This window comes from Mchenga conophoros, linkage group LG13, assembly GCF_057382185.1.
Source record: "Mchenga conophoros isolate Kocher_MC1m ecotype Shallow Benthic linkage group LG13, M_conophoros_male_GT1.1, whole genome shotgun sequence".
Lineage (NCBI taxonomy): Eukaryota > Metazoa > Chordata > Actinopteri > Cichliformes > Cichlidae > Mchenga > Mchenga conophoros.
Genome location: NC_140538.1, coordinates 24,154,272 through 24,165,198, shown reverse-complemented (window position 1 = coordinate 24,165,198; position 10,927 = coordinate 24,154,272). Strand labels below are relative to the sequence as shown.

At 43.9% G+C, this 10,927-nt stretch overlaps 2 protein-coding genes across 3 annotated transcripts; both read right to left on the bottom strand.

Annotated features, from left to right (window-relative positions):
• Positions 1-262: 262 nt before the first annotated feature.
• On the bottom strand, positions 263-2,662 carry LOC146561347 (uncharacterized). Of its 2 annotated transcripts, XR_014894868.1 has the most exons (5): positions 2,475-2,662; positions 2,061-2,199; positions 1,058-1,971; positions 847-952; positions 263-276 (listed from the first exon to the last, which is right to left on the bottom strand). XR_014894868.1 is itself a non-coding variant. In XM_085297362.1 (3 exons), exons 1-3 carry the CDS (start codon positions 2,548-2,550, stop codon positions 1,512-1,514), a joined length of 675 nt encoding a protein of 224 aa, XP_085153488.1. In that variant the 5' UTR covers positions 2,551-2,662; the 3' UTR covers positions 1,022-1,511. The 2 variants fall into 2 exon arrangements, 1 of the variants encoding a protein (XP_085153488.1); XM_085297362.1 differs by lacking the exons at positions 263-276; positions 847-952 and having other exon boundaries at positions 1,022-1,971.
• A 7-nt stretch (positions 2,663-2,669) lies between these two features.
• npas4l (neuronal PAS domain protein 4 like) lies at positions 2,670-8,160 on the bottom strand. Its single transcript, XM_085297361.1, has 10 exons — positions 7,777-8,160; positions 6,676-6,839; positions 6,339-6,484; positions 6,136-6,235; positions 5,520-5,781; positions 5,331-5,440; positions 4,917-5,055; positions 3,391-4,827; positions 3,190-3,287; positions 2,670-2,901 (listed from the first exon to the last, which is right to left on the bottom strand). Exons 1-8 carry the CDS (start codon positions 7,875-7,877, stop codon positions 3,606-3,608), a joined length of 2,244 nt encoding a protein of 747 aa, XP_085153487.1. The 5' UTR covers positions 7,878-8,160; the 3' UTR covers positions 2,670-2,901; positions 3,190-3,287; positions 3,391-3,605.
• Positions 8,161-10,927: the final 2,767 nt, after the last annotated feature.

Genomic DNA, 10,927 nt, shown 5'->3' with positions numbered 1-10,927 from the left:
TTTGATTTGGTCTCAAGGGTACTGAAGATTTAGTCCCATTTTGTTTGACAGCGATGCAGGCTGAATGCAGATTAAAAGTTCAAAGGCATTAAAGGATGACTGCAGTATGAAAACTTACCCCGGACAGACTTCCTGATGTAGGTGCAGATGACAGCCATGGAGTGAAGGTACGAGAGTCGCTCCTGGTCCTCCAGGGTGATGGGCAGCAGAGCACGCATGTTCTTGATCTCATGATTGATCTGGTCCCGTCGAGCTTTGGATGCCCCTTTGGTGGATCTGTGAGAGACCATGGTCACTGAGGTCAGAAGGCTGGACTGAAAACTAAAGTAGTAAATCCGGTGAGCCCGAACTTTTGTCTATTTCATCACTCGCATTTAAAGATCATTCTGATGTGTAACTGCCAAGTGTAGTGCGCTTTTTTTTTTAAATGAAAATCTAATTGCAAGAAAAAAAAGAGTAATTGGCCTGAACTCATGCAGCCTCTTTTTCATGGCTCACCCTGCCTTATAGCGTTAGCTTGTGGGAAGGTGATGACTTTGAATATCAAGGGTTCCTATGGAAACTGCTGATATTTGCAGTGACAATGGCACTAGGTGCTCATTTTTAAAATGTTGTCACAATATTAGAAGATAAACGGATCTATGTCAGTGTAAATGCTGTCAGATTCTTAAAAAGTACTTTTTCTCAAATTAAGACATCAGTGTAACATAAAACCCAGCTGACAAAATTGCAGAAAGGAAAAATAAAAGAATGTCTACATGAGCTTTAACTAAGCTTTTCAGGATGGGAAAGTGTTGCATATGAAAATAACATCTGAGAAGATGTCCTTTAGTTGTCTTTACTCACACTCGCCTTTAAATCCAGTGGAGGTTTATGACAATATGTCATACAAGTGGTCGTCCAGTTAAGTCTCAGACTTATTTCAGGATGGGTTTTCTTCAGCAAGCTCCACCTAAAGAAAGACAGAAAATAAAATTAGACATTAATTAAATATCTCTAAAGCTTACATACCAAAGCAGCAAATCAATAAATAGGTGGACTGTTTAGTAGAAAGTACCTTGCTGAATGCTGCTTTGCATATAGCTGGTGAATTGAGTTGATGCAACCCAGTGGTTTGATCATGGCGTCCCAGCTGCATACTGATGGGATCTATGGTGATGCTGCACGTGAAGTGCTCTGCAGCCAGCAGCTCCTCTGCAATGAAGCCAGTGTGCTCTTGCTGCTCCTGATGGGGATGGGGCCCATATATCCTGCACACTAAGCCGTACTGCTAAGCCAGAATACTGGTTTCTCTGCTGTCAGGCTCTATGGATGTGAGATACTGGTTGGGATTAAAGAGACTGGTACGTATGGGTCACGATGCAGTTGGTCAACGCTGCTTCCTTGTGGCTTAACCTGAAGGTCGAAATTGTCCGCTGGGCTCTCACACGTGTCGGATACAAATGAGCAGTCTGGAACAAGGCGAGCATCAGAATTGAGAATGTACACGCTCTGAAATAATTAGTCGGAGATTAGGAGATAAATGGAGAGTGGCCACTGAGCATGCCAAAGGTTTGAGTGGCTGCAGCAAGCTCTGTGTCTGGGTAGGAATAATGGGAGGGAGAGGCCTCAGGGGAGCACAGCCACTGATCTGTGCATACATGCACATCCATCAGAATGTCATGGCTGAGCTCCTCCTGCTGCAGAGAGGAGCTGGAGGAGGCGGGGCTGTATGGAGGGATGAGGACAGCAGGGCTATCACCCAGAAGGGCAGGTGAGCTCGGGGAAGAGCCGCTCACCACACAGTCTGTGTCGTGCTCAGACTCCCTCATATCTCTGGCACCAGGCTCCTCACTCTGGCTGTTGGGTGTCCTCTGCCTTTTATTGTTGGAGCTTTGAGGGTGTTGAGCACAGTGGTAGGAATTTGGCAGAAATGCTGGTTTGAAGGCCATGCTGCTGATTTTCTTCTGAAGAAATCTGGCCTCAGTTTCACTGCAGTAACACAACGTGCAACAAGTCAGCGTCTTTACTGGGAAAACACTGAAACATGTGCTCAGTTTTTCCAGAGGAGGTCATAATACCTGATGATGAAGTTGGTGCAGCTGATGGTCTGGCATTCCCCAGAGACTTTGGTGGCTCGACTGTAGATCCAGCACCACGACAGATCCATGCGCTGGAGTCTCAGCACCATTTCCACCTGGAAGCCGTCATCTGAGTGCACTGGAGGAAATGTTCATGGTTATAACCGTGCACACAAAACCTCAAACGTATCGCACACGCTAAAATAAATATGTAACGTGCTGAACTAAAGAACTGCATTCAAAGAGAATGATGCTAAACAGTCTTAATATTTACTATTTCATATCATTCAACAACTGAAAGCTAAAGTGCTCAGTGTGCTGTGAATAGATGACAACAGCTATTTAATGTGCCAGTGAATACTGAAATCCTAACATTTAGCTGTCTCTTTGTCTTAAAGGCTGTTGTTCACTTACTCAAACTTCTGTGAGAATCTGCACTCAGCGACAGATCTTCAGGATGGACGAGGCTGTACCATGATCGACCAATCATTTCCTCTGCTGAATACCCCAACAAAGGAGAAACGCTAAAAAGGAAAATCAAAATGTCAATAAACAGAAAAATGCTGATTATTCCTGCTCACAGAAGAAGTTGTGCAATTGTACCCATCTGACAGCTTCATAAAGCTCATATCCAGTCCATGAGAGTCCGTGCTCCTCAGGCAGTTCACTGCTAGGGTGCAGACAGTGACAAACAGTGGCTCAGTGGTGGTGGTGGTGGTAAGGAAGGACACACAGAGGAAGCTTCCAGATCTTCCCTCAACTCTGACCAGTATAGAGGAACAGCTGCCATGTTGCAACTTAAAGGTCTTGGAGGATTTCATGCAACATATAAAGCTCCGCTCTGAGGAAAGAAAACACGTCAGTTTAGTCTTTCATGTTTGTTAAAACATTTAAGACTAGTTTTGCCGAGTTTTAAAACCAACTATGAATTAAATGGAAGAAATTCACTTAAAATAAGGGCTTTGTAGCACAATGCTGCATCAGTAATGGATTTCATAAACAGATTTCAGGGGAAACTGGCTCATTTTTTCCACCTACAGCAGCAATGTCAGTAATATTACAGCAAAAAGAGGGGGATCGTTTTATACAGTCATTTTAAATGCCGCGCATCATTTGAAATTTTGGTTACCTGATAATATGTTGCTTTCGATGTCCAGGTTTGATTTAACAATCTCAGTATCGGAACATCCCACCATGTCATAACGTGTCTCCTCGCAGTACATACATCTGCGAAAGTGTCATAGTTGGTGTTAGTTCTAACAGATTCAAAATCCATCACTGCTGCAACATTACACCTGAAAATGACAATGTAATTCACAAAAGGGCTCACCGTGGAAAGCCCGAGATATTCAGCTACACGTTCTCAAGCACAGACCAGCGTGCCCTGTGTGCTGGTGATGAGGGTGAAGCCATGCAAGGCAGCTGATCTGTCACTCACTCTTTGTCTCCACTATAGATCCGGCACCATGACAGATCCACGAACTGGAGTCTCAGCACCATCTGTACCCGACAACTGTCATGTGCCATCTCATTAGGGTGGACTGTTTAGTAGAGATGATGTTGAAGCAACCCAGTGGTTTGATCATGGCATCCCAGCTGCATACTGATGGGATCTATGGCGATGCTGCCCACGGTGAAGTGCTCTGCAGCCAGCAGCTCCTCTGCAATGAAGCCAATGTGCTCCTGCTGCTCCTGATGGGGATGGTGCCCGTTCCTGCTGCACACTAAGCCCTGCTGGTAGTTGGTATCGCTCAATGTGCTGCCTTTTCTTGTGAACATGTTCAGATCTTTCATGAAGCTGTCAAACATGGCAACATCAAGAACCAGCGCAGGATTGGGAAGACGAACTGAGGGGGGAGGAGAATTAGGGGGCCAGTCACAGGCTGAGGGCATCGTGTTGGTGGCTGTAGTTTGGACCACATGCTGATAGGGATTCACAGTGTGATGCCGGTCAAACCTGCTGGCCAGCGAGGAGATCTGCTGGGCCAGAATACTGATCTCCACCTGCTCACTTTCGCTATACTGGTTAGGCTCTAGGGATGTGGGAGACTGGCTGGGATTAAAAATACTGGTATGTGTGGATAAGTCAGGAGCATCATGATGCAGTTGGACAACGCTGCCCTCTTGTGGCTGCAACAGAAGGCCGAAATCATCTGGATGCAGAGCACAGTCCGCTGGGCTCTCACACATGTCGGACACAGAGAGACAGTCTGGAACTAAGCGAGCGTCAGATGTATAATCTCTGAAATCACAGGATGGCGATGATGAGGTGGGTGGAGTGTGGCCACTGAGCGTGCCAAAGGATGGCTGGTCAAAGGTTTGAGTGGCTGCAGGGAGGGAGTCTGAGGGTGAATGGTGACAGGTGAGCCCAGTCTCTGGGTAGGAATAATGGGAGGGAGAGGCCTCAGGGGAGCACAGCCACTGATCTGTGCATACATGCACATCCATCAGAATGTCATGGCTGAGCTCCTCCTGCTGCAGAGAGGAGCTGGAGGAGGCGGGGCTGTATGGAGGGATGAGGACAGCAGGGCTATCACCCAGAAGGGCAGGTGAGCTCGGGGAAGAGCCGCTCACCACACAGTCTGTGTCGTGCTCAGACTCCCTCGTATCTCTGGCACCAGGCTCCTCACTCTGGCTGTTGGGTGTCCTCTGACTTTTATTGTTGGAGCTTTGAGGGTGTTGAGCACAGTGGTAGGAATTTGGCAGAAATGCTGGTTTGAAGGCCATGCTGCTGATTTTCTTCTGAAGAAATCTGGCCTCAGTTTCACTGCAGGAACACAACGTGCAACAAGTCAGCGTCTTTACTGGGAAAACACTGAAACATGTGCTCAGTTTTTCCAGAGGAGGTCATAATACCTGATGATGAAGTTGGTGCAGCTGATGGTCTGGCATTCCCCAGAGACTTTGGTGGCTCGACTATAGATCCAGCACCACGACAGATCCATGCGCTGGAGTCTCAGCACCATTTCCACCTGGAAGCCGTCATCTGAGTGCACTGGAGGAAATGTTCATGGTTATAACCGTGCACACAAAACCTCAAACGTATCGCACACGCTAAAATAAATATGTAACGTGCTGAACTAAAGAACTGCATTCAAAGAGAATGATGCTAAACAGTCTTAATATTTACTATTTCATATCATTCAACAACTGAAAGCTAAAGTGCTCAGGGTGCTGTGAATAGATGACAACAGCTATTTAATGTGCCAGTGAATACTGAAATCCTAACATTTAGCTGTCTCTTTGTCTTAAAGGCTGTTGTTCACTTACTCAAACTTCTGTGAGAATCTGCACTCAGCGACAGATCTTCAGGATGGACGAGGCTGTACCATGATCGACCAATCATTTCCTCTGCTGAATACCCCAACAAAGGAGACACGCTAAAATGGAAAATCAAAATGTCAATAAACAGGAAAACGTTCATTATGCCTGCTCACAGAAGAAGTTGTGCAATTGTACCTATCTGACAGCTTCATAAAGCTCATATCCAGTCCATGTGTGCTGTTGAAGCTGTGACAGAAGTGAGAGTCGGTGCTCCTCAGGCAGTTCACTGTTGGGGTGCAGAGAGCCACGAACAGTGGCTCGCTGGTTGTAGTGGTAGGGGAGCATGCATAGGGTTGAGGGAAGAACTGGAAGCTTCCTCTGACCAGTATAGAGGAACAGCTGCCATGTTGCAACTTAAAGGTCTTGGAGGTTTTCATGCAACATATAAAGCTCCGCTCTGGGGAAAGAAAACGTAACAGTTTAGTCTTTCATGTTTGTAAAAAAGAGGTTGGGCAAGTTTTAAAACTCACTATGAATAAAATGGCTTAAAATAAGGGCTTTGTGGGGCATTTGGGGGATTTTGCATCAGTAGCACATTTCACAAATTTGGCATTTTCTGCAGATCTGAAACCTCTTTAGTGTCCTCACTGGATTTGCATCAAACCAAGTTGAATTTCCAAGGAAACCGGCTTACTTTTTTTCCTCACAGTAGAAATATCTGTGACAGTACCAGCAACCAGCATGTGATAACACTATAATCGTTTCAAATGCCATACATATCATTTTAAACTGAATTCCAAATCTTTCTTACCTGACATTGAGTTGTTTTCAAGGTCCAGGTTTGATTTAACAATGTCGACATCAGAGTGTTCCACCATATCATATATCGTGTCTCCCTGCAGCACGTCTACCTGGGAAAGTTACACAATTTCCCATTAGCTCCCAAAGATTCAGAAACTAAAAGTGCTGCAACATTACACCTGAAAACACAATGTAGCTAACAAAAAGGCTCACCATGGAAACCCCGAGATACTCGGCTACATTTTCTGACACATACACCAGCCTGCCCTGTGCGGTGGAGACGAGGATGAAACCGTGCAAGGCTTGAAGAAAGACCTCGTGTGGCAGAGAGCAGTGTGATCGCTCTCCAGCTGGGAGCCCTTAGAGAGGAAAGAGTGAGTTCAGCCTTGCTTATACAGCATGCATCTCTGCGGGTTATCACATCTGTTACTTTTTGATATGGTCCCTAGAGGCCTTCATGCTCAGTCCCATTTTGTTTGACAGCGATGCAGGCTGAATGCAGATTAAAAGTTCAAAGGCATTAAAGGATGACTGCAGTATGAAAACTTACCCTGGAAGAGAACAGACTTTTTGATGTAGGTGCAGATGACAGCCATGGAGTGAAGGTACGAGAGTCGCTCCTGGTCCTCCAGGGTGATGGGCAGCAGAGCACGCATGTTCTTGATCTCATGATTGATGTGGTCCCGTCGAGCTTTGGATGCCCCTTTGGTGGATCTGTGAGAGACCATGGTCACTGAGGTCAGAAGGCTGGACTGAAAACTAAAGTAGTAAATCCGGTGAGCCCGAACTTTTGTCTATTTCATCACTCGCATTTCAAAAAAAAAAAAAAAAAAAAAGATGTCTAAGTGGCAAGTGTAGAGTAAAAAAACAAAAACCTAACAGAGAGTTTTCTGAACTGATCCTGCCTCTTTTTTCCACAGTTCACCCCGCCTGATATCTCTTCCCCACAAGCCAAAGCTGACTTTGAATATCAAGGGTTCCTATGGAAACTGCTGATATGAGAGGCTGTTGTGCGTCTCCAACAGAAATGAGGGCTCTCGATAGACTTTGCGTGATCAGTATCTGTCTGGACCCATCCACGGAGAGCCTGGGGTTTTTATAGCTGCCAAGGCTTCAGCGTGGGCGTCACACAGGGAAGGCTGGGCTTCTGATGCTCCCTTCATTGCCTTATAAAGTGGGTGTCCTCTGAGTGGGGTGCCCCACGTCACAAGCTCTCAGAAAGTGCCACAAAAGGAGAATTATATCACAATGTATCCCAGTGAGTTAATCAGAGATCCACAACTGGACTTTTTAGGGCAGTTATCTGGACTTAGCTTATGTGTTATAACCTTTCAAATGGACACACTATGAATTTCCATTATTATGTTATATTCAGAACCATATTTCCTGTATATATGTATATTAAAAGAATCACTTTGAAAGAGTTTTCTTTGATTCAGCATAATTTTGGCGGCATCATGTGCAAGGCTGGATTAGTATGTATCACAAATAATAAGCTACTAGGCTGTAGACATGGGAGGGGATTAAGTGCTCCCCGTCGTGCATGCACTATAACGCACAGCTGATTCCAAATTTTCCCAGCAGCCGTGCGCTGATTCAGCCGCTAGAGGACGTGGAGCAGAGAGGAGGGGAAAGAAGAGTTATCACTGACCTGAACCTCCTGTAGACTGGGCTCCGGTGATCCGCGGGCAGATGGTGGGAAGTGCAAGGAGTACTGACGTGACATTTACACAAGTTGCACCAAATAGTCATTTTTGTCGCCGTTGTTTCCACCTAACGAATAAGCATTGGTTGCAAACGATCAGACATTGCTCGTGCTTTTTTAAAAAGGCAATCAAATGTTCTTTTTTCTTAAGTTTTAAAGAAGTTCTATCGTGAGTATTTAAAGCAGCCCCCTGTGAGGTGAAAAGAAAAGGCGTCTTCATCTCTTACCTCAGCAGACCGAAGATGAGTGTCAGGCACTTGTGACCGTCCCTCCTTTTATAGCCCCAAACCCCACACCTCTCCTCCGACCCAGCCAGTGAGGAAGAGGAAAAGGCTAAATGGGATAATGTTACCTGTTGTGACGCGATGACAAACGACCGAGGCGGGTTATATTTGGTGAAAAGAGCCCTAAAAATAACCCGTCAGACAGGACGCAGAATGAGCGGTGATGAATTAAAGTGCACTCATCAAAAAAAATGTTTGAAACTTTCCTCTTATATGTGCAGACACTGTGGTATTTTAAGAAAACTGTGATTCCCTGGCCAATCAGGACGTCCCCTGGCACCCGGACAAAGCAGTCCTTTTTTGTTGTTTTTGTTGTTTTGAAGGGGAAAAATTGATAATCCATCTTGGAACAGCTTTGAAATTCAGAACATCACACCACACTGTAAAATACTTTTACCTTTTTGTAAATTATTGGCTATTATTATTTAGTGTTGATCTATTTTCTGTGTTGCAGGAACTCAGACCTGTTAACCGTATAACGTGATTTTTGTCCCCCATAAGTGCACAAAAACACCGACTGTCGCAAAAATGAGTCGTGTACATTTATATGTAATTTATTTTTATTCATTTTTACTTTTGTCACACGATTTAATAAAGGCTCCAGTAAAATAAATACGTTTAAAAAGTGGGAACTTTTTTCTGGGAACTTTCATGGTTCGGGCTTTGTAGGGTTAAAAGGAGAACCGACTACAGATGGCGCTCACAGGACAGAAAGATTAAGAACCAGCGGTTGAGTCTGCTGGATTTTACAAACTCACTCCAGCATTTGTTGTGAAATGCAGTGGAGTAGAAATTCCGCATTTGATGGTTTTCTGTGCTGCTTTAGAGTATGAAAAAAGTCTTTGGTTAACTTTTATTTCTTTATTTTTTGCTTTCAAGGAATCAGACTGTCTTGTAACTATTATTTATTTATATATCAAGTCATCCTTAATAATTCTTCAGACTTTAGAAATGTTGTCCACGGTTTGTATCGGGGGTTTTCTCACTCATTTTCTGTCCAGTTCTTGTGTCTGAACATTTTCGTTTTCTTTATTTATTTATTCAGCCGATTAACGCTGAGGTATGAGTCACTGAAATATAAAAAGAAACACTTAAGAATTTAATATTTGTATTACTGTCACAAAAATGTTGTTCTCATTTCATTGAATTTAAAAAAAAAAATACCTAAGTTAACAAAAAAATACATTTGTCCACAAACAAGGTGATTCTCAAAAACAAAAGGTATTAATCAAAAATGTGGCACCTCGTGACATAATGTGCTGTCCTTAAAAAAAAAAAAAAAAAGAAACTAGGGAAATGGAGGACTATCTACAGCAGATGCACAGTTTCTGAAAGTCATGTCTTTAAGAAATTGAGAGAATCCAAAAAAAAGGCCTGAGAGATGCCCTTTAGTTGATCCGTCTACTGTTCACTGAAGCCTCATCAGAAATGGTCTCAGTGGAAGTGTGGCTGTCATGAAGCCGTTCTTAAGGAAGGGAAGCAGGGAGAAAAAGTTGAGGTATGCCAAATTACACAAGAACTGGACTGAAAATGAGTGTTGATGAGTCTTATGCAGTGATGAATCCAAATTTGATTTGTTTCGCTTCTAATGATCATCAGTATGTATGTATGTATGTATGTATGTAGCACAGGAGAACGGTACAACAGTGAGCGTCTCCAGCCATCTATAAAACTCACTGCAGGCTCTGAGCTGCATTTCAGCCAGTGGTGTTGAAGATCTTGGCAAATTTGATGGAATTATAAACACAGAAAAGTAGTCAGATTTTGATCCAACATGCAACACAATATAAAAGTGTCTAATTGGTATCGGCTTTATTTTTCAGCACGACAATGACCCCAAACACACTGCCAACACAGTGAAAGCTCACCTGGATAAAAAACAAAATTAAGCAGAATCAGCCGTGGATTGGCCTCCCCAGAGCCCGGACCTGAACATTATTGAAGCACTGTGGCATCATCTTGACAGAGAACAGAACAAAAGGCAGCCAACATCCAAAGAAATCTTGCTTGTGTTGAAGAACAAAGGTGATCATACTAAATATTGACTTGTTAAAATTATACAGACTGTGTGTGCGCATCATATACAGTATTTTTGTGTCTCCGCATCTCAAATCGTTGCATCCATTTCCCATTTTTCCAACCGCAGTCTAAATGGGGACTGGCTTAAGACTTTTGCACAAAGTCACAAGCCATTCAAACCTGAAGCAGAAAACCAGTTTGGTGCATCATTGTTTAATCTGTGAACAGACTTGTGAGGAAGTGAGTTATGGCAGCCTTCAAAGGGCTTTGACTGCGTGCATATTAGTCACTCAATTAAACCCCTGCTGGAAGGGAACTAAGCTACAGGTCTACAAATATGACGCACTGAGTCTGAGCGGCTCACACAAAATTAGTTCTTTAAGCAGATGAGTAGATTACGGGCATCACAAAACATGACTAAAGCATACTAGAAACTTAGAAGTCTACCAAATTCTCACACTCATCTAAGACGAGAGTGATGGCAAGTGATGCCTGCATACGAAACTGCTGATTAGTTTGCACGTTTATTCGTGTTCATTAGTGAAATTACTACTTTTGTTTCTCTTTGGGTGTATTTAAACAGCTATGCCTCCTATCCTCTAAGGACTCATGCTCCTTGAATCCCTCTATTCTCAAATCCCCAATTTAGTCGCCTTTTACCAGAGAACTAGAACTTGAGTGAGCGAACGGGACATCGATATGGGAGGGACAAGACAAAACAAATCACTCTGAACAAATCCTCAGTCCAATTCTCAAGGGCCAGTGGGACCGTCTGAGTCCTGAGGGGAAATTAG